This window comes from Triticum aestivum, chromosome 4D, assembly GCF_018294505.1.
Source record: "Triticum aestivum cultivar Chinese Spring chromosome 4D, IWGSC CS RefSeq v2.1, whole genome shotgun sequence".
Lineage (NCBI taxonomy): Eukaryota > Viridiplantae > Streptophyta > Magnoliopsida > Poales > Poaceae > Triticum > Triticum aestivum.
Genome location: NC_057805.1, coordinates 455,917,966 through 455,941,801, shown reverse-complemented (window position 1 = coordinate 455,941,801; position 23,836 = coordinate 455,917,966). Strand labels below are relative to the sequence as shown.

The following is a 23,836-nucleotide window of genomic DNA, read 5'->3' as shown; positions in this document are numbered from 1 at the left end:
CTTATTTGTGCCAGATCATACAAATGTGTAAAGTGAGTTATTTTTTATGCGTTTGGATGCCACCTCCAAATTGAGATCTTACACTTTAGAGTATAGAAGGAAATTGCTGGCAATTTAGGTTGGCTGAACATTCTTTGCCAAGGTATAGTAAATACCTTATTAACTTCTATTTATGCTTGGATACAGCTCCTAATTGTTGTACCTTACTGTACATCACTACATAGATACTCCCCCTGTCCGAAAATATTTGTCATCAAAATGAATAAAAAATGTATCTAAAACTAAACTACATCTAGATACATCCCCTTTTATCAATTTTGATGACAAGTATTTCCAAACGGAGGGAGTATATGTTTTCTTAGTAATGATAAATTTTAGAATAAACAAAAGAAATACATTTTTTATGGGAACATGAATATATATATGGTCAAAATTGTTTACTCATCAGACCAGGTAACATCCTGCGTACCGATGTTGTGGACCAGACCCAGGGCGCCCCACACCGCCGGCGAGGCGTCTACAACGTTGTTGGCGCATGGCTCCTCGTAGTTGTGCTCGGCGTCACAACCCTTGACGAAGTCGCACTCGTCCACCACCTTTGCGCTCACTGAGCTGCCACCATTTCCGGTAATCTTGATGGTGCGGCCGCAGCGGGACATGCCGTTGAACCAGCCGGTGGAGAGGGTGACGACCATCGTCGTGGTACGCGTTGTCGCACTCGGACGGAAGACCTCCGTCCTTGCCCTTCTCGAAGCTATTGAGTGTCAGAACGGCCGGCGTGGTCGCGGAGACCGGCGGCGAGCAGAGGAACTGCACGTACTGCCTGCCGTCGACGCAGCAGTCCGGGCTGTTGCTCATCTCGCAGTTGCCGGACCTGCCCGGGAGGTAGCCACTGGGCTGGCACCCGGCGGCGTCGAAGCCCGCGCGCCGAACCAGGCATGACGCGGTGTGGCAGGCCAAGAGCGCGGCCAGGAGGAAGACGGCCATGGCGGGTCGAGCTCCCGTAGTCGCCATCTTGTTGTTGGCACCTAAAAGAACACTTTGATTCAAGGCTTGATTAATCGTGTTTCTTTCGGCTTGATCGCAATGGAATTAGAGGTGCGTAGGCGAGCATATACGAGCGGCCGAAGCCACGCGGAGCCTGGAAACCTCCGCGGGCATAAGCAGCAACTCGATCACAACGGAAGCAGAGTCGATCCCAAATTCACATTGATACTTACACCGGCCGTGTTTTCTTTGCCAGTTTGCCCCTTGAAAATAGTATATGCCATATCTGGATACCTGCGATAGATTTCATCATTAACGGCTGCAAAATTCTCCTAGGGAAACTCAAATAGGTCCATACCTTCTGCCTTAAAGCGAACTAAATGAGCTGCAAATGGTTCCATCCCGAAACACAAAATGGGCCCTTAAATGGCATTTCACAACAGCCCCAAATGGCACCCCAGACCAAGTCATGGGATCATTTCCCCCTCTGTAGTTTCTCTCTCTCAAAAAAGAAAAAAAAAAGAAAAGAAAAACCATCTGTAGGCTTTTTTTTTCGAGGAACCGGCAGGAGCACTGCCTTTTCATTTCAGACGAAAAAGAGGGTTTATGTACAAAGATGACAGGTTTTTCCGGGCAAACCTGACGAAACCCTTATAAGAACCGTTGTGGTATGCTAAGTGAACCAAATCACCCAATGCCGGTCGCCACTTGTGCCCTGCCAAAGGCGCAAGCCCGCATTCTTATGTCGTCGAGCGCAATGGCCGCCACCTCTAGGTGAGTGAGGCGGGTGCCGATGAATATCCGGCGGTTGCGCTCCTTCCAGATATTCCAAATGGTGTAGAGGAAGTGACCGCTACGCCGGCGTCTTTCGTCCTTGGACAGGGGACAGATGAGCCGATCCCACCAGTCGGAGACTCCCATGGGAGGCGGAATTGTCATCATGTTCGTCGGCGCCTCCCCGGTCCATGCCTGAACATGCGACCAAACCGCAATCGCAAATGGGCAGTCCTTGCAGAGGTGAGTTGCCGTCTCCGGTGCTCCCAGACACAGCGGGCATGTAGGATCGTGCGGCCATCCGCGAATAGCGAGCATGTCGGCCGTGAGGATCTTTCCATGGAGCACCAGCCAGGAAAAGTGCTTGCATTTGGGTTCCGCGTGTGCCTCCCAAATCTTCGTCGGCGAGAACCTGGGAAAGGAGCCAGAGAATTGGGCTGTATATGCCGAAGCCGCGGAGTAGATTCCATTTGTAGTCCAACGCCAGGAGATGGAGTCCTCCCTGTCCGTAGACAGAGTAACCTGGGAGGTCAGAGATGCTATCGAGATGAATTCCTGCAGGTGTATGGGGGACTGAAGGCGGGCGACTGATCTGATCCAGTTATCCTCATGCAACTCCTTGTACACTGTTCTCTGCTTTCTTGTGGCGATTTTGTATAATCCGGGAGCAAGCATCCTAAGGGGACCCTTTCCGGTCCAGTCATCATGCCAGAACAGAGCTTTGTGGCCGTTACCCAGCACGATGGAGGTCGAAGCTCTGAATAGCGCCATATCCGAGTTGTCGCATGGTAGGGCAGAGCCCACCCACTGACGGCCAGGGTCGGTCCACATTAGCCATGGCCAGCGTAAGCGGAGAGCCCGACCAAATCTCTCTAGGTCTATGATTCCCAACCCACCTAGGGCCTTTGGCCTGCACACAGTCTTCCAGTTTACCAGGGAGTGCCCTCCGGTCGCATTCTCGGAATTTAGGCTCTCCGGGTCTGTGATTCACACCGTCTTCTGTAGGCTTTAGTAGTACTACACTATAGCAGTGAAACAATTAGGCTCCAAATGGCCGGATATTGCCTTTGGAGCCGAGCTCCATGGAGCTCGGTTTTGAAAAATTCAAAATTCATCAAATTTCACATTTTCCGCGTTTCAAAAAATTCTGATGCGAGCTCCATGGAGGCATAACACACATGTGTGTAAATTTCCAGGGCAAAATACATTGAAATGAAGGCTGTGCAAAAAAGACAAATCTGGGGCATTTTAACACATGATACTATTCATCTTCCCAGGCCATGAATTTGTTTTTTTTGTACAGGTCGCATTTCAACGTATTTCATCATGAAATTTTACATATATACACATATTGTTTACTTGCACAAATTTTTTCAGACTTTTTTGAAATCAAAAAGTTTGAATTTTGAATTTTTCAAAAAAGGCCTCCATGAAGGCCGAGAGCCAAATGGCCTTCATTATCAGCCAAGATGGTTCAACAAGGAAGGTTGCTATGAAGATTCTCTGCAATAAACAATCAAACTGACATATATACATCAAAGACTTCCTCTCTCTATCAGACATACGTACAAATTAAACTCTAAAGCTCACAAGCTTATGCTAGTACATACCAGACGATATCAGTGGCGAAGCCAGGGCCTGCCCCCTAAGGCCAACTCCAACGCGCTATCCCAAATGAAAGCGGGTCTTGTCCTTTTTGTCCGTTTAGGTCGGTTGAGCGGACGAGTGTGTCTGGTTTTGACCGGAGTGGTCCGTACGCCAACACGGCCGACACATCCCTAATTTGTGGATGAAAAACAAAACTAAATCCAAATAAAAACGAAAAATAGATAAACTTAATAGTTCAATCGTTGCCCAAAGTCCAGTTACATTAATAATAACTTAAAATAAAACATTAAAAGAAGAAAACTGCGACGGCCATCGGATCCGCATCTAAGCGTCGTGGTTGTCCTCCTCGTCCTCGTTGGTGAGGTCAACGTACTCCGGTGCCTGCGCCCAGGGAAATGCTTGCTAGTAGGCAGCCAGAGCCGCCGCTTGCGGCCACATTGAGGGCCTACTGCTGCGCCGGCTACTGCGCATGCTCTGCCTCCTTTGTGTGCTCGCGCCGCTCCTCCTCCTCGTCGCGCTCCACCTCCATTAGCTGCTCCGCGAATGCCCGCTCCTTGGCCAGCGCCCGCGCCTCCCACTCCAGGACGTGCTGGCGTTACTCCTCCTCCATCACGCCCAGCGAAATAGGCGGGCACGAGACGTAGATGGGTGCAGTGATGTCCACTGGTAGGTGTTTTGCATGCCGGGTGCGGGCGGTGATGACGGCGGCATGAAGGCCTCCACGTTGGCCACGCCGGTAGCGCTTTCGGCCAACGCCTGGGCGAGGCCAGGTCACCGCGCCTCCTCCTGTGCTGCAGACTCCTCATATTGCCGCCGATTGGCTGATGACCTACAAGTATAGTGGAGTGTGACAGTCTTCGAGAAAAGTATTTCAACCCAAATTTATTGATTTGACACAAGGGAGCCAAAGAATATTTAGAAGTTTTTGAAGGAAATATGCCCTAGAGGCAATAATAAAGTTGTTATTTATATTTCCTTATATCATGATAAATGTTTATTATTCATGCTAGAATTGTATTAACCGAAAACTTAGTACATGTGTGAATACATAGACAAACAGAGTGTCACTAGTATGCCTCTACTTGACTAGCTCGTTGAATCAAAGATGGTTAAGTTTCCTAGCCATAGACATGAGTTGTCATTTGATTAACGGGATCACATCATTAGAGAATGATGTGATTGACTTGACCCATTCCGTTAGCTTAGCACTTGATCGTTTAGTATATTGCTATTGCTTTCTTCATGACTTATACATGTTCCTATGACTATGAGATTATGCAACTCCCGAATACCGGAGGAACACCTTGTGTGCTATCAAACGTCACAACGTAACTGGGTGATTATAAAGATGCTCTACAAGTGTCTCCGAAGGTGTTTGTTGGGTTGGCATATATCGAGATTAGGATTTGTCACTCCGAGTATCGGAGAGGTATCTCTGGGCCCTCTCGGTAATGCACATCACTATAAGCCTTGCAAGCAATGTAACTAATGAGTTAGTTGCGGGATGATGTATTACGGAACGAGTAAAGAGACTTGCCGGTAACGAGATTGAACTAGGTATTGAGATACCGACGATCGAATCTCGGGCAAGTAACATACCGATGACAAAGGGAACAACGTATGTTGTTATGCGGTTCGACCGATAAAGATCTTCGTAGAATATGTGGGAGCCAATATGAGCATCCAGGTTCCGCTATTGGTTATTGACCGGAAATGTGTCTCGGTCATGTCTACATAGTTCTCGAACCCGTAGGGTCCGCACGCTTAACATTCGGTGACGATCGGTATTATGAGTTTATGTGTTTTGATGTACCGAAGGTAGTTCGGAGTCTCGGATGAGATCGGGGACATGACGAGGAGTCTCGAAATGGTCGAGACGTAAAGATCGATATATTGGACGACTATATTCGGACATCGGAAAGGTTCCGAGTGATTCGGGTATTTTTCGGAGTACCGGGAGAGTTACGGGAATACGGGAGTACATATGGGCCTTAGTGGGCTTTAAGGGAAAAAGAGGAGAAGCCACGAGGGCTGGCCGCGCGCCCCCATGGGCCTAGTCCGAATTGGACTAGGGGAGTGGCTGCGCCCCCTCTTTCCTTCTCCTCCCCCTCTCCTTCCTTCCCCCTCCTAGTAGGACTAGGAAAGAAGGAATCCTACTCCTACTAGGAGGAGGATTCCTCCCCCCTTTGGCGCGCATAGAGAGGCCGGCCGGCCTCCCCTTGCTCCTTTATATACGGGGGCAGGGGGCACCCCATAGACACACAAGTTGATTGTTCCAAGCCGTGTGCGGTGCCCCCCTCCACCATAATCCACCTCGGTCATATCGTTGCGGTGCTTAGGCGAAGCCCTGCGTCGGTAGCAACGTCATCATCGTCATCACGCCGTCGTGCTAACAGAACTCTCCCATGAAGCTCTGCTAGATCAGAGTTCGCGGGACACATCGAGCTGAACGTGTGCTGAACTCGGAGGTGCCGTACGTTCGGTCTTTGGATCGGTCGGATCGTGAAGACGTACGACTACATCAACCGCGTTGTCATAACGCTTCCGCTTTCGGTCTACGAGGGTACGTGGACAACACTCTCCCCTCTCGTTGCTATGCATCACCATGACCTTGCGTGTGTGTAGGATTTTTTTGAAATTACTACGTTCCCCAACAGTTTTAGCAGTTGAGTTGTCAATTTAACCACATCGGGAGAGATAACTTTCCTGCAACAATGTATTAGTAGCACAGTAATATGACAACAATGATAACATAATAATAGTAACAACAATAGTAACAAGTTTACAAAGTAGTACAACAATAAGAATGGCGTAAGCATGGAGTAAGCGATGGGGTTGCTTGGATGAGATTCAGTATGCAGCAGTCACTGTTGGAAATATGCCCTAGAGGCAATAATAAAATAGTTATTATTATATTTCCTTATTCATGATAATTGTCTATTGTTCATGCTATAATTGTATTATCTGGAAACCATAATACATGTGTGAATACATAGACCAAAACATGTCCCTAGTCAGCCTCTAGTTGACTAGCTCGTTGATCAATAGATGGTTATGGTTTCCTGACCATGGACATTGGATGTCGTTGATAACGGGATCACATCATTAGGAGAATGATGTGATGGACAAGACTGATGACCCACAAGTGTAGGGGATCTATCGTAGTCCTTCCGATAAGTAAAAGTGTCGAACCCAATGAGGAGCAGAAGGAAATGATAAGCGGTTTTCAGCAAGGTATTCTCTACAAGCACTGAAATTATAGGTAACATATAGTTTTGTGATAAGGTAATTTGTAACGGGTAACAAGTAAGAATTGTAAATAAAGTGCAGCAAGATGGCCAATACTTTTAGTAACAAAGGACAAGCCTGGACAAACTCTTATATAGAGAAAAGCGCCCCCGAGGACACATGGGAATTATCGTCAAGCTAGTTTTCATCACGTTCATATGATTCACGTTCGGTACTTTGATAATTTGATATGTGGGTGGACCGGTGCTTGGGTGTTGTCCTTACTTGGAAAAGCATCCCACTTATGATTAACTCCTATTGCAAGCATCCGCAACTACAAAAGAAGTATTAAGGTAAACCTAACCATAGCATGAAAAATATGGATCCAAATCAGCCCCTTACGAAGCAACGCATAAACTAGGGTTTAAGCTTCTGTCACTCTAGCAACCCATCATCTACTTATTACTTCCCAATTCCTTCCTCTAGCCCCAAACAATGGTGAAGTGTCATGTAGTCGACGTTCACATGACACCACTAGAGGAGAGACAACATACATCTCATCAAAATATCGAACGAATACCAAATTCACATGACTACTAATAGCAAGACTTCTCCCATGTCCTCAGGAACAAACGTAACTACTCACAAAGCATATTCATGTTCATAATCAGAGGGGTATTAATATGCATAATGGATCTGAACATATGATCTTCCACCAAGTAAACAACCTAGCATCAACTACAAGGAGTAATCAACACTACTAGCAACCTACAGGTACCAATCCCAGGCTATGAGACAAAGATTCTATACAAGAGATAAACTAGGGTTTGAGAGGAGATGGTGCTGGTGAAGATGTTGATGAAGATTGACCCCCTCCCGATGAGAGGATCGTTGGTGATGACGATGGCGATGATTTCCCCCTCCCGGAGGGAAGTGTCCCCGGCAGAACAGCTCCGCCAGAGCCCTAGATTGGTTCCGCCTCGTGGCGGTGGAGTTTCGTCCTGTAAGCTTGCTTATGATTTTTTCTCGGACGAAATACTTCATATAGCAGAAGATGGGCACCGGAGGGCCACCAGGGGGCCCACAAGACAGGGGGGCGCGCCCAGTGGGGTAGGGCACCCCCACCCTCCTGCCTAGGGTGTGGGCCCCCTCTGGTATTTTCTTCGCTCAGTATTTTTTATTATTTCCAAAAATAACTTCCGTGGAGTTTCAGGACTTTTGGAGTTGTGCAGAATAGGTCTCTAATATTTGCTCCTTTTCCAGCCCAGAATTCCAGCTGCCGGCATTCTCCCTCTTTATGTAAACCTTATAAAATAAGAGAGAATAGGCATAAGTATTGTGACATAATGTGTAATAACAGCCCATAATGCAATAAATATCAATATAAAAGCATGATGCAAAATGGACGTATCAACTCCCCCAAGCTTAGACCTCGCTTGTCCTCAAGCGGAAGCCGATAATGTAAATATGTCCACATGTTTAGAGATAGAGGTGTCGATAAAATAAAATACGGACATGAGGGCATCATGATCATTCTTAAAACAACAACATATATGGATATTGTCATATGATTTCTTATGCTCAAGTAATAATCTATTCACATTGTCAAGTATGAATCAGAAACTTCATTGAGAACTAACAAACTATAATCTCAGTCATTGAAGCAATTGAAATTTATCATAACATCGGAAAGAGTCAATATAAAAGCTTTTCAGCAAGTCCACATACTCAACTATGATCTAGTCTTTCACAATTGCTAACACTCATGCAATACTTGTGGTTACAGAGTTTTAATCAGACACAGAGAAATATAGGGGCTTATAGTTTCGCCTCTCAACCTTTTACCTCAAGGGTAATGTCAACAATAATAGCTCATGCTAACTTACATCCAATTAGATATATGTATCAGGATCTTTCCAACACACTGTGCTTGCCAAAGGATAAAATGTAAAAAGGAAAGGTGAAAATCACCATGACTCTTGCATAAGGTAGAAAATAAAAGTAAAAGATAGGCCCTTCGCAGAGGGAAGCAGAGGTTGTCACACACTTTCATGGTTGGATGCACAAAATCTTAATGCAAAAGAACGTCACTTTATATTGCCACTTGTGATATGGACCTTTATTATGAAGTCCGTCGCTTTTATTTCTTCCACATCACAAGATCGTATAAAGCTTATTTTCTCCACACTAATAAATCATACATATTTAGAGAGCAATTTTTATTGCTTGCACCGATGACAACTTACTTGAAGGATCTTACTCAATCCATAGGTAGATATGGTGGACTCTCATGGCAAAACTGGGTTTAAGGGTATTTCGAAAGCACAAGTAGTATCTCTACTTGGTGCAAAGAATTGTCTAGCATGAGGGGGAAAGGAAAAATCAACATGTTGGATGATCCATGACAATATACTTTATCTCAGATATAAGAAAACATGACCCATTACGTTGTCTTCCTTGTCCAACATCAACTCTTTAGCATGTCATATTTTAATGAGTGCTCACAATCATAAAAGATGTCCAAGATAGTATACTTATATGTGAAACCTCTCTTTCTTTATTACTTCCTATTAATTGCAACGATGACCAAAACTATGTTTGTCAACTCTCAACAACTTTTAATCATCATACTCTCTTTATGTGAAGTCATTACTCTCCATAAGATCAATATGATCTCTTTATTTCTTTTTATTCTTTCTTTTTCTTTTATTACCTCAAGATCATAGCAAGATAATCAAGCCCTTGATTCAACACTAATCTTTATTATATAGCTCACGGACTCGATTACATAAAGGGATCATAAGGCAAAACTCAAAACTAAATCATACTAAAATTTTATTCTACTAGATCAAGATATTACTAAAAGGATCGAACTAAGAAAAACGGTAAAGATAGGAGTGTGATGGTGATACGATACCGGGGCACCTCCCCCAAGCTTGGCAGTTGCCAAGGGGAGTGCCCATACCCATGTGATTATATCTCTTTTGCTGGTGAAGGAGATGGAGGTGATGATGGATAGTCGCACATCAAGCGTAAGAGGTCCTCCAACTTACGGATAATGCCCTTGAGTGCGATGATATTCTCCTTCAACAAAATATTTTCACGTGTGAGATACTTGTTTTGTATATGAGCTAACTCAATCATCTTGAAAGCTTCGATCTCAGTTGGGGTAAGAAGATTGTGATCAAGTTGAAGGATGTCTTCTGCTGCCGGAGCTTGGTCCTCCGTGGCCTTCTTGATCCCTTCATCCTTGTTGATTTCCATGGGTTCTTCCCTCTTCAGCTCTATCTTCATTAGCCAAGCATCGTTGTCACCATTGTTGGAGGAGGGGGACGACATGATGCCTGGCCTTGACAACCCTGACAGAAAACAGCTCGAAACAAGAACAAATGATATTTGCGTGATACAGGAGTCAAAACCTTCGGGAGATTATATAATGAATTTTTACCGACCAAAATATGTATCGTGCAAGAAAACGGAGTCCGGAGAGCGCACGAGGTGCCCACGAGGCAGGGGGCGCGCCCGGGGGGTAGGGCGCGCCTCCCACCCTCGTGGAAGCCTCGTGTCCTTCCCGGATTGCTTCTTATTTTCCTATTTTTCTAAATATTCCAAAACAGAGAAAAAATTGCCATTAGAACTGTTTTGGAGTCGGTTTACTTACCATACCACATACCTATTCCTTTTCGGAGTCTGAAACATTCTGAAAGTGTCTCTTATGTATTCCTCCGGTGTTACAGTTTCAATAACATTAGTTTCAACATTTATAGGGTTACCTGAGATATAATGTTTAATTCTTTGACCGTTCACCACCTTCGGATTTGTGCCTTCAAAATTGTTGATTTTTATGGCACCGGAACGATAGACCTCCTCGATAACGTAAGGACCTTCCCATTTAGAGAGAAGTTTTCCTGCAAAAAATCTTAAACAAGAGTTGTATAACAATACATAATCAACTACATAAACTCACGCTTTTGTATCCTTTTGTCATGCCATCTTTTAACTTTTTTTTTAAACAACTTGGCATTCTCATAGGCTTGGGTTCTCCATTCATCAAGTGAGCTAATGTCAAATAGCCTCTTCTCACCGGCAAGTTTGAAATCATAACTGAGCTCTTTAATATCCCAATATGCCTTATGTTCTAGCTCGAGAGGTAAGTGACATGCTTTTCCATAAACCATTTTATACGGAGACATACCCATATGATTTTTATATGCAGTTCTATAGGCCCATAATGCATCATCAAGTTTCTTGGACCAATTCTTTCTGGATCTATTAACAGTCTTTTGCAAAATTAATTTGAGCTCTCTATTACTCAATTCTACTTGACCACTAGACTGTGGGTGATAAGGAGATGAAATTCTATGATTAACATCATACTTAGCAAGCATTTTACGAAAAGCACCATGAATAAAATGTGAACCACCATCAGTCATTAAATATCTAGGGACTCCAAACCTCGGAAAAATAACTTCCTTAAGCATCTTAATAGAGGTGTTGTGATCAGCACTACAGTTGGAATAGCTTCTACCCACTTAGTAACGTAATCAACATCAACTAAAATATGTGTATACCCATTAGAGGAAGGAAAAGGTCCCATATATTCAAAGCCCCAAACGTCAAATGGTTCAATAACATGTGAATAATCTATAGGCATTTCTTGACGTCTACTAATGTTACCAATTCTTTGACATTCATCACAAGATAAGACAAACTTACGAGCATCCTTGAAGAGAGTAGGCCAATAAAAACCGGATTGCAATACCTTATGTGCAGTTCTATCTCCAGCGTGGTGCCCTCCATAAGCCTCGGAGTGACACTTGCATAAGATCTGTTCCTGTTCATGCTCAGGTACACAACGCCTAATAAAACCATCTACTCCTTCTTATAAAGATGTGGGTCATCCCAGAAGTAATGTCTTAAATCATAGAAAAACTTTTTCTTTTGTTGATATGTGAAACTAGGTGGTATAAATTTAGCAACAATGTAATTAGCATAATCAGCATACCATGGAGCAGTACGAGAAGCATTTATGACATTTAATTGTTCGTCAGGAAAGCTATCATCAATAGGTAGTGGGTCATCAAGAACATTTTCTAACCTAGACAAGTTATCTGCAACGGGGTTCTCAGCTCCCTTTCTATCAATAATATGTAAATAAAATTCTTGTAGCAAGAGAACCCATCTAATAAGTATAGGTTTAGCATCTTTCTTTCCATAAGATATTTAATAGCAGCATGATCAGTGTGAATAGTTACTTTAGAATCAACAATATAAGGTCTGAACTTATCACAAGCAAATACAACTGCTAAGAATTCCTTTTCAGTAGTGGCATAATTTCTCTGGGCATTGTCTAGAGTTTTACTACCATATTGAATAACATTTAATTTCTTATCAACTCTTTGCCCTAGAACAACACCTACAGCATAATCGCTAGCATCACACATAATTTCAAAGGGTAAATTCCAATCAGGTGGCTGAACAATAGGTGCAGAGATTAATGCTTTCTTAAGTATTTCAAATGCTTCTACACAATCATCATCAAAGACAAATGGTATATCTTTTTGTAATAGATTAGTCAGAGGCCGAGAAATTTTTGAGAAGTCCTTAATGAACCTCCTATAAAAACCGGCATGACCAAGGAAACTTCTTATACCTTTGATGTCCTTGGGACATGGCATCTTTTCAATAGCATCAACTTTAGCTTTATCCACTTCAATACCTCTTTCAGAAATTTTATGCCCCAAGACGGTTAATGAAGGCATTGTCTTGGGGCATAAAATTTCTGAAAGAGGTATTGAAGCGGATAAAGCTAAAGTTGATGTTATTGAAAAGATGCCATGTCCCAAGGACATCAAAGGTATAAGAAGTTTCCTTGGTCATGCCGGTTTTTATAGGAGGTTCATTAAGGACTTCTCAAAAATTTCTTGGCCTCTGACTAATCTATTATAAAAAGATATACCATTTGTCTTTGATGATGATTGTGTAGAAGCATTTGAAATACTTAAGAAAGCATTAATCTCTGCACCTATTGTTCAGCCACCTGGTTGGAATTTACCCTTTGAAATTATGTGTGATGCTAGCGATTATGCTGTAGGTGCTGTTCTAGGGCAAAGAGTTGATAAGAAATTAAATGTTATTCAATATGGTAGTAAAACTCTAGACAATGCCTAGAGAAATTATGCCACTACTGAAAAGGAATTCTTAGCAGTTGTATTTGCTTGTGATAAGTTCAGACCTTATATTATTGATTCTAAAGTAACTATTCACACTGATCATGCTGCTATTAAATATCTTATGGAAAAGAAAGATGCTAAATCTAGACTTATTAGATGGGTTCTCTTGCTACAAGAATTTGATTTACATATTATTGATAGAAAGGGAGCTGAGAACCCCGTTGCAGATAACTTGTCTAGGTTAGAAAATGTTCTTGATGACCCACTACCTATTGATGATAGCTTTCTTAACGAACAACTAAATGTCATAAATGCTTCTCGTACTGCTCCATGGTATGCTGATTATGCTAATTACATTGTTGCTAAATTTATACCACCTAGTTTCACATACCAGCAAAAGAATTTTTTTCCCTATGATTTAAGACATTACTTCTGGGATGACCCACATCTTTATAAAGAAGGAGTAGATGGTGTTATTAGGAGTTGTGTACCTGAGCATGAACAGGAACAGATCTTACGCAAGTGTCACTCCGAGGCTTATGGAGGGCACCACGCTGGAGATAGAACTGCACATAAGGTATTGCAATCCGATTTTTATTGGCCTACTCTCTTCAAGGATGCTCGTAAGTTTGTCTTATCTTGTGACGAATGTCAAAGAATTGGTAACATTAGTAGACGTCAAGAAATGCCTATGAATTATTCACTTGTTATTGAACCATTTGACGTTTGGGGCTTTGAATATATGGGACCTTTTCCTTCCTCTAATGGGTATACACATATTTTAGTTGCTGTTGATTATGTTACTAAGTGGGTAGAAGCTATTCCAACTAGTAGTGCTGATCACAACACCTTTATTAAGATGCTTAAGGAAGTTATTTTTTCGAGGGTTGGAGTCCCTAGATATTTAATGACTGATGGTGATTCACATTTTGTTCATGGTGCTTTTCATAAAATGCTTGCTAAGTATGATGTTAATCATAGAATTGCATCTCCTTATCACCCACAGTCTAGTGGTCAATAGAATTGAGTAATAGAGAGCTCAAATTAATTTTGCAAAAGATTGCCAATAGATCCAGAAAGAATTGGTCCAAGAAACTTGATGATGCATTATGGGCCTATAGAACTGCATATAAAAATCCTATGGGTATGTCTCCGTATAAAATGGTTTATGGAAAAGCATGTCACTTACCTCTCGAGCTATAACATAAGGCATATTGGGCCATTAAAGAGCTCAATTATGATTTCAAACTTGTCGGTGAGAAGAGGTTATTTGACATTAGCTCACTTGATGAATGGAGAACCCAAGCCTATGAGAATGCCAAGTTGTCTAAAGAAAAAGTTAAAAGATGGCATGACAAAAGGATACAAAAGCGTGAGTTTAATGTAGGTGATTATGTGTTGCTATACAACTCTCGTTTAAGATTTTTTGCAGGAAAACTTCTCTCTAAATGGGAAGGTCCTTACGTTATTGAGGAGGTCTATCATTCCGGTGCCATAAAAATCAATAACTTCGAAGGCACAAATCCGAAGGTGGTGAACGGTCAAAGAATTAAACATTATATCTCAGGTAACCCTATAAATGTTGAAACTAATGTTATTGAAACCGTAACACCGGAGGAATACATAAGAGACACTTTCCAGAACGTTTCAGACTCCGAAAAGGAATAGGTATGTGGTACGGTTAAGTAAACCGACTCCAAAACAATTCTAATGGCAAATTTTCGTCGTTTTGGAATATTTAGAAAAATAGGAAAATAAGAAGCAGTCCGGGAAGGACACGAGGCTTCCACGAGGGTGGGAGGCGCGCCCTACTCCCCTGGGCGCGCCCCCCTACTTCGTGGGCACCTCGTGTGCTCTCAGGACTCCGTTTTCTTGCACAATACTTCTTTCGGTCGGTAAAAATTCATTTTATAATCTCCCGAAGGTTTTGACTCATGTATCATGCAAATATCCTTTGTTTTCGTTTCGAGCTGTTTTTCTGACAGATCTAGATCACCATGACATCTCCAAGCGCCCCCAAGGACAAGTTCTTCGAGAAGGTCATCAACCCCTACCTCGCGGAGGTGCTGCAACACCCTCAAACCATTGAGATGCATGATGGGTTGCTGCACATCCGCGATGTTGAGGGACCAAGGAGGACCGGAAGCGTGGAGACGAGGCTTGAAGCAATGGAACAACAAGTTTTCAAGTGCCAGGGGATGGTGGAACGCGGACTCAACGCCAACCATATGATGATCACGGAGTTCACCAACAATCACAAGCTGGATGCCAAGAACATTGGGGAGACCATCTTCAAGCTTCATGAGAAGATCGAGCACCTCCAAGCCCAAACCTATGACCTGCAAAACCAAAACTGTGAGTATGAATATAGATTCAAGAGGATGAGTTTGGCTGCAGATTTGAGGATTCCGGAGACTCGGTCATCCTTCTATGATGGTGAGCCTATGCCTTGGAAGATGGACGACAAGCCCAGATCATCAACAACTTCACCATCTTCTTCACCAGCAAAAGAGATATAATCACATGGGTATGGGCACTCCCCTTGGCAACTGCCAAGCTTGGGGGAGGTGCCCCGGTATCGTATCACCATCACACTCCTATCTTTGCCGTTTTTCTTAGTTCGATCCTTTTAGTAATATCTTGATCTAGTAGAATAAAATTTTAGTATGATTTAGTTTTGAGTTTTGCCTTATGATCCCTTTATGTAATCGAGTCCGTGAGCTATATAATAAAGATTAGTGTTGAGTCAAGGGCTTGATTATCTTGCTATGATCTTGAGGGAATAAAAGAAAAAGAAAGAATAAAAAGAAATAAAGAGATCATATTGATCTTATGGAGAGTAATGACTTCACATAAAGAGAGTATGATGATTAAAAGCTGTTGAGAGTTGACAAACATAGTTTTGGTCATCGTTGCAATTAATAGGAAGTAATAAAGAAAGAGAGGTTTCACAGATAAATATACTATCTTGGACATCTTTTATGATTGTGAGCACTCATTGAAATATGACATGCTAAAGAGTTGATGTTGGACAAGGAAGACAACGTAATGGGTCATGTTTTCTTATATATGAGATAAAGTATATTGTCATGGATCATCCAACATGTTGAGTTTGCCTTTCCCCCTCATGCTAGCCAATTCTTTGCACCAAGTAGAGATACTACTTGTGCTTCCGAAATACCCTTAAACCCAGTTTTGCCATGAGAGTCCACCATATCTACCTATGGATTGAGTAAGATCCTTCAAGTAAGTTGTCATCGGTGCAAGCAATAAAAATTGCTCTCTAAATATGTATGATTTATTAGTGTGGAGAAAATAAGCTTTATACGATCTTGTGATGTGGAAGAAATAAAAGCGACGGACTTCATAATAAAGGTCCATATCACAAGTCGCAATATAAAGTGACGTTCTTTTGCATTAAGATTTTCTGCATCCAACCATGAAAGCGCGTGACAACCTCTGCTTCCCTCTGCGAAGGGCCTATCTTTTACTTTTATTTTCTACCTTATGCAAGAGTCATGGTGATTTTCACCTTTCCTGTTTACATTTTATCCTTTGGCAAGCACAGTGTGTTGGAAAGATCCTGATATATATATATATATATATATATATATATATATAATTGGATGTAAGTTAGCATGAGCTATTATTGTTGACATTACCCTTGAGGTAAAAGGTTGGGAGGCGAAACTATAAGCCCATATCTTTCTCTGTGTCCGATTAAAACTCCGTAACCACAAGTATTGCGTGAGTGTTAGCAATTGTGAAAGACTAAATGATAGTTGAGTATGTGGACTTGCTGAAAAGCTCTTATATTGACTCTTTCCGATGTTATGATAAATTGCAATTGCTTCAATGACTGAGACTATAGTTTGTTAGTTCTCAATGAAGTTTCTGATTCATACTTGACATTGTGAATAGATTATTACTTGAGCATAAGAAATCATATGACAATATCCATATATGTTTCTGGTTTAAGAATGATCATGATGCCCTCATGTCCGTATTTTATTTTATCGACACCTCTATCTCTAAACATGTGGACATATTTATCGTTATCGGCTTTCGCTTGAGGACAAGCGAGGTCTAGGCTTGGGGGAGTTGATACGTCCATTTTGCATCATGCTTTTATATTGATATTTATTGCATAATGGGCTGTTATTACACATTATGTCACAATACTTATGCCTATTCTCTCTTATTTTACAAGGTTTACATAAAGAGGGAGCATGCCGGCAGTTGGAATTCTGGGCTGGAAAAGGAGCAAATATTAGAGACCTATTCTGCACAACTCCAAAAGTCCTGAAACTCCACGGACGTTATTTTTGGAAATAATAAAAAATACTGAGCGAAGAAAATACCAGAGGGGGCCCACACCCTGGCCACGAGGGTGGGGGGCGCGCCCTACCCCCCTGCCTCGTGGGCCCCTGGTGGCCCTCTGGTGCCCATCTTCTGCTATATGAAGTCTTTCGTCCGAGAAAAAAAATAATAAGCAAGCTTACGGGACATAACTCCTCCGCCACGAGGCGGAACCTTGGCGGAACCAATCTAGGGCTCTGGCGGAGCTGTTCTGCCGGGGACACTTCCCTCCGGGAGGGGGAAATCATCGCCATCATCATCAGCAACGATCCTCTCATCGGGAGGGGGTCAATCTTCATCAACATCTTCACCAGCACCATCTCCTCTCAAACCCTAGTTTATCTCTTGTATCCAATCTTTGTCTCATAGCCTGGGATTGGTACCTGTAGGTTGCTAGTAGTGTTGATTAGTCCTTGTAGTTGATGCTAGTTGGTTTACTTGGTGGAAGATCATATGTTCAGATCCATTATGCATATTAATACCCCTCTGATTATGAACATGAATATGCTTTGTGAGTAGTTACGTTTGTTCCTGAGGACATGGGAGAAGTCTTGCTATTAGTAGTCATGTGAATTTGGTATTCGTTCGACATTTTGATGAGATGTATGTTGTCTCTCCTCTGGTGGTGTCATGCGAACGTCGACTACATGACACTTCACCATTGTTTGGGCCTAGAGGAAGGCATTGGGAAGTAATAAGTAGATGATGGGTTGCTAGAGTGACAGAAGCTTAAACCCTAGTTTATGCGTTGCTTCGTAAGGGGCTGATTTGGATCCATATGTTTCATGCTATGGTTAGGTTTACCTTAATACTGCTTTTGTAGTTGCGGATGCTTGCAATAGGAGTTAATCATGAGTGGGATGCTTGTCCAAGTAAGGACAACACCCAAGCACCGGTCCACCCACATATCAAATTATCAAAGTACCGAACGCGAATCATATGAACGTGATGAAAACTAGCTTGACGATAATTTCCATGTGTCCTCCGGAGCGCTTTTCTCTATATAAGAGTTTGTCCAGGCTTGTACTTTGTTACAAAAAGGATTGGGCCATCTTGCTGCACTTTATTTACACTTTTTACTTGTTACCCGTTACAAATTACCTTATCACAAAACTATCTGTTACCTATAATTTCAGTGCTTGTAGAGAATACCTTGCTGAAAACCGCTTATCAGTTCCTTCAGCTCCTCGTTGGGTTCGACACTCTTACTTATTGAAAGGACTACGATAGATCCCCTACACTTGTGGGTCATCACACTGCACTAATCTTCGGTCGTGGGAAACCTCTTTTTTCTCTAACAGGTTATTGCGGTCGGTTGTTTCATCTGAGTTTTAGCAACCTTAGCTTGGATTTAACTATGCTCTGCCATTTTTTTATTCGTATACCGTGTTGGGTTGCTGGTCGAGACGATATTTGTCCTAAGTGGACAATCGAGATGTTAGGTGCATGGGTGTGGTGTCGTTACACGTTTTGGCCTCAGTGTCAGCCGGTGGTGGTTGTGTGGGCCCCTTGGAAGCTATTATTCCACATTGAAGCCGTAAAGTAGTTGCTACAATGCTCACATGCATCAGTCAATGAAGCTCTCGCTCGCTTAGCTCGGCTCCCTGCTCCGCTCGCTCTGTTTATTTTCTCTTCTCGCTCTAGTTCAAGCTTAAAAAGAACCAGCTATCTTATTTTCTATTCGAAGTTTAGTGAATCAAAAGAATTTCACGTATTTTTAAAAATAGGTTTTGAAAATATTTGAGTTTAAAAAAATACGAAATTTATAAAATGTTCACAGTTTTAAAAATATTCATGGATTTCAAACAATCATGAATTTTAAAGTGGTTCACAAATATTAGAATGTTTATCACATTTTAAAAAATGATTGTGAATACTAAAACAAGCTCATAGTTTTTAAAAATGTTCACAACTTTTAATGAATATTCAAGAATTAAAATGCAAAAAGAAGAAGAAGAAACAAACAGAAAAAGATAAAAGCAAGAAAAACCAAAAAACCACTACTAAAACATGTAAAAACACATACAAGAAAAAGACCAGACAATACCTTCTCAAAACAGCAAAAATCGACCGACTAGGAACACACTCCCTTACAAGTTGGGCCCATTGCACCCGCATAGGGCAAATTGGACAATCTTGACTTGTGGACGAAATCGTTTCACAAAATGAACTGCCTTGAAAAAAATTCACTCAGCTGACCGTTTTGAGTGGCGCCTGACACGGAGGCGCCACACCCTACGGTGCAGCGCCCAGCTTGCGGGCGTTGCAATTCTGGCCAGCGTGGCAGCCCCGGGGCCTGCACCGAGCAGTGCAGCGCCTCAGAGCTAGGCGGCACACATGTAATGTGCAGCGCCTAGCCCGTAGGCGTTGCACTGTGACTTAGATGAAGCCCGCTTGCCCTCCCCACCCCACCCCATCCATTCAGTTACAAGCAGCGGCGGCTGTGGCTGCCTCCTCTCCCCCTCTCAATCCTCTCTCCTAAATCCTTCAGATCTGATGATTTGGTCTGTGGATTTCTTCACCAATCCATCCTAGAAGGTACTCTCCTCCGATCCCCTTCTTTCTATCCATATAATGTATCTTATTTTGAAGATTTATGGAACCTTTGTTTGATTAGATTAGAATGTTGCATGTATATAGATTTGTGGAACCCTTGTTTGATTAGATTAGAATGTTGCATGCATATAGATTTGTAGATGATATTTTATTATTTTGTAACCCTAGTTTAGTTTATTTGTATTGAAAAGATATGCTTTGGATATATATGTTGAGATGTTAGTTGTATTGAAAAGATATTCGTATTGAATCTTGCATAAAGTAGGCCTAGTTTAGTTTATTTCTATTGAAAAGATATTCGTATTGACAAGAATGCTTTGGATACATATGTTGATATGTTATTTACATGAAACCATTATAGAACATTATATTGTTTTCGATACATATATTAGGAAGTATAGGGAGTAAGCAAACGTATGTTACTTGTTTGAAATTTGTAGGATGGTTTGGCTTCTCGATGATCACTGGGACCATCAACACCGGGTGTACTTTATGTCGGTCCAGCAGCGGGTAATAATGAAAGTGGCCGGTATTATGAATTTCTTGTTTATTTCAAACACAAATGCCTCATATGTAATTTTCTGATTTTCTTGTTTGTAGGAGTTTCAACCTCTGAAGATTCGGTCTCACGGGGTCAACCTTGGGGGGATGCGCTATGATGAGCGGTACACACCGTATGTAAGGGAGACAGGACTCCTTCCTTTCATTCAGTTGGTCAGCCGATCGACACCACCCCTCAATGCCGCAGCAATCACCGCGCTTGTTGATCGTTGGAGGCCGGAGGCACACAGTTTCCATCTTCGGACCGGGGAGATGACCGTGACGCTCCAGGATATTGCTATGATCACCGGTCTTCCTATAGAGGGGAATCCTCTTTGTATGAGCACCAATTCTGATGGGTGGCGCGAGCAGATGCATGCCCTTATCGATATGGTTCCTCCGGAGCCTCGGGAACCAGAAGCAGAAGACAAGAAGAAGGAAAGAGTTGCAGTCGGTGCTCCTTTCACCTGGATTGCATGGAACTTTGGTTCTTGCCCTGAGGATGCTAATGAGGATGAGGTCAAGACATATGCTCGTTTCTACATGTGGTACGTTATATCCAGGACTATGTTTGCCGATGGCTCAAGCAAGAATGCTCCATGGATGTGGCTGAAGGCGTTGACTGTCTTCGATAGCGAATGGAGTTGGGGTTCGGCGACACTGGCTTACTTATATAGACAGGTAGACAGTTGTTTCTTTTTCACTTCATTGCTACATTACCAATGCGATCTTCCTGTTAATTCGACCATGTTCTTTTATGTGCAGTTGGATGATGCCTGTTGTAGGACCTCAAAGGACGGAGGTATTGGTGGTTGTATGCTCGCACTTTCTGTATGGAGCTAGGAGCGATTGCCGGTTGGACGACCGAAGACCATGAAGTATGAGGATTGGGACGACAAAGATGACCCACTATGGTTCCCCACTTGGGCTTATAAGTGGGATGTGTTAAATGAGATGAGGATGATCCCTCGGTCATGTACAAATTGTACACGAGCGAGATGGACACGATTACGGCTGAGCAGGTGACTCGACATTGCATAAGTGATTCTCATGCTTCTATCGCAACTCGAAATCAGTTTTGCATTCTATGCTATGTTGCAGGTGGAATGGGAGCCGTATGGAAAAGGGGATAGTTTTGGTAACCCTGGAGAGTTCGTGCTGAATCCGGTGTGCCTTAGGGATAGGTATCTTTGGCATATGCGGTGCCCACTCATATGCAACTGGGCGGTTGAGCTTCACATGCCACATCGGGTGTACCACCAGTTTGGTTTGTTCCAGCCACACCCACTGGAGTGGGAGGACACGGACAAGATGCTACACGCGTAAGATAGAATTAACCTTGAGCACTTAGCAGTTTGTCGGCGGTTTCGATGGTGCTAATATTCTGTTTCTAACTTGCAGGTTGGATAGGAGAAGGCAACGAAAGATCAAGGACTGGGACAGGCATCACAGGAAGTATATCATACAGTTCGCGCTTAGTGTGGAGCAAGCTAAGGCTGGAAAACGATCCCAGATTCGTGAGCACTCCCCGATCGCGCTCAACAACTATCTCACATGGTTTCTTGCAAGTACCCGCGTGGAGATATGCAAGCCGGCGTATGATGAGGAGATTTTGGAAGATCCCACCGTCTTCGATGAGCTAACCCAACACTAGTACAACAAATTAGTCAGGGAAGGCACCTGAGTCCCTTCAGCTCCAATGATGAACTTTGTGGTATTTCCCTATTTGCTTTCCCATTCACACTATTCACATCTTTGCTTGCCTAACATGTTAATGTCTTTTCTGTTCATAGCGTACCCAGATCAAAAAAGCAGCTGATGAGAGCGAGACTATTCTAGAGACAACCCCGATTAGGAAAAGCGATGGGGAAGGTGCACTTCGAGCATTCATTAAGGTTCACATCTCCTTCCATTGTCCATGTAACATGTCTTACTACATTCGATATCTCATTCACTTGTACATGTTGCAGCGCCAGGGCCAAAGGTTAAGGCGGTTATCAAACCTTGTCGGTTGTCGTGACCCCGAATATGTATCACCTCAGCGGTCTAGGTCGGTGACACCATCAAATCCCACTTCTGGCCATGGTGCTCCTTTTGATGATGAGGATGTGGGTGTGGTCACCCAAGAGGTATGCCAATAGCCTATATTCAATTATTGATACATTGCTAACTTTATCCTCACACACGGTCTTTTCCATATCGTTTGTTTTTGTAATAGGTTGCTGATGACATGACCTTGGGGAACTATCAAGTTCGGTTAGCATACATGTTAAGCCTAGGAGGGGAATCAATAAATATACACCCCAAGACTTCACCGAAAGAGCCAAGAGGACGGTCGGCACCTCGCGGATGGCGGCTTTGGATGACTATGTGGATGCGGTGGAGGAAGCTGAGCCGGAGCCGGAGCCGGTTGCTCGTGCTCGGAAGAAACTAGTTGTGACGCTCGGATAATTAAGCTACAGTAAACTCCTGCTAATGACTGCCAAGTCATCACAATTATTTTTCTCACCATCATTTTGATCCAAATCAAACTCCAATTCAAATTCAAATTGCATGTCAAATTATTTTCTTCAAAAACTAAAGACAAAAATGTTCGTTGGGTTGCAAATTTTCACTAGCTAATTATCATGTAGAAACCAACATTAATTGGCTCACCATTTAATCCCTAGGAAAATATAAAGTGGTCCAACGGCATATTAATTGGCTTATTCAATTTTCAAAAATGCTTGAACAATTCCTTTGGCTCTAAAACTTTTTATGCAACACCACAATGTTGTTCTTGAATTGGGTGCTAGATTTCAAGGTTGACTAAATTCATTTTTTGTCACTCAAATTAATGAGAAATAGTAGCTAACTTAAATACATAAAAGGGAAAAATGCCTAACAAGCTACTCTACTTGTGCGCTGTATGCAGCTACAGTGCATTTGGCCCAGCCCAACAGGTGGCCCAGTCCACCCAATCAAGAGTGGCCCAGCCCACCTCTCCTCATCTCTCCCCTCTCGCTACAGGAGAAGGGGAGGGCGTGGCGGCCATCCCACGGCCGTGGCCGCCCCCCAACCACGTGCAATCATCGCCCCGTTTCCCTCTTGGATAAGAGCATCCCCACAACACCCTCGACCGAACCCTAGGCCATTCTTCCCCTTCCCCTTATCGTTTTCTTCCATCCTGATGTCACCCACGTGCATCCATGGCTGCGCCGCCGTCGTGTCCATTGAGCTTCCTGTGCCACTGGAGGATGTCCAGGAGAGCCGCAGCTTCCACCTTCATCGTCTTCATCGCTGTATCGGAGCCGAGATGTGCGAACGACGACGCCCGCGACCGTCTTCCTCACCACGACCACCGGAGCTCGATCCATCGCCGTTCGACCTTCCCCGACAATGCCGAGTCCTCCCAAAGCTCCGCTGTGAGCCCCCGCATCTTTCCCCTCTTCCCGTGGCTCAGTTTGTGGCCTCTAGATAACCCAACCGTCGCTCTTGTACTTGTCGTGGTAGCCATGGCCGGAGCTCCGTTGCCGCGCCTCTGGCCGCGCCCGCTCGCCGCCGGCCGCGCTCACCCGTCCCTAGCCGCCTCGCCGCGAGCCACGGCGTGCCTCCCTGGCCGCGCCAAGGCC

At 43.3% G+C, this 23,836-nt stretch overlaps 1 protein-coding gene and 1 pseudogene across 1 annotated transcript; one reads left to right on the top strand and one right to left on the bottom strand.

Moving 5' to 3' along the window:
- Window positions 1-437: 437 nt before the first annotated feature.
- LOC123097061 (putative ripening-related protein 5) lies at window positions 438-987 on the bottom strand (annotated as a pseudogene).
- Window positions 988-4,013: 3,026 nt separating this feature from the next.
- LOC123097059 (protein MAIN-LIKE 2-like) lies at window positions 4,014-21,879 on the top strand. Its single transcript, XM_044518830.1, has 6 exons — window positions 4,014-4,035; window positions 20,095-20,195; window positions 20,286-20,913; window positions 21,011-21,027; window positions 21,327-21,409; window positions 21,627-21,879. Exons 1-6 carry the CDS (start codon window positions 4,014-4,016, stop codon window positions 21,877-21,879), a joined length of 1,104 nt encoding a protein of 367 aa, XP_044374765.1.
- Window positions 21,880-23,836: the final 1,957 nt, after the last annotated feature.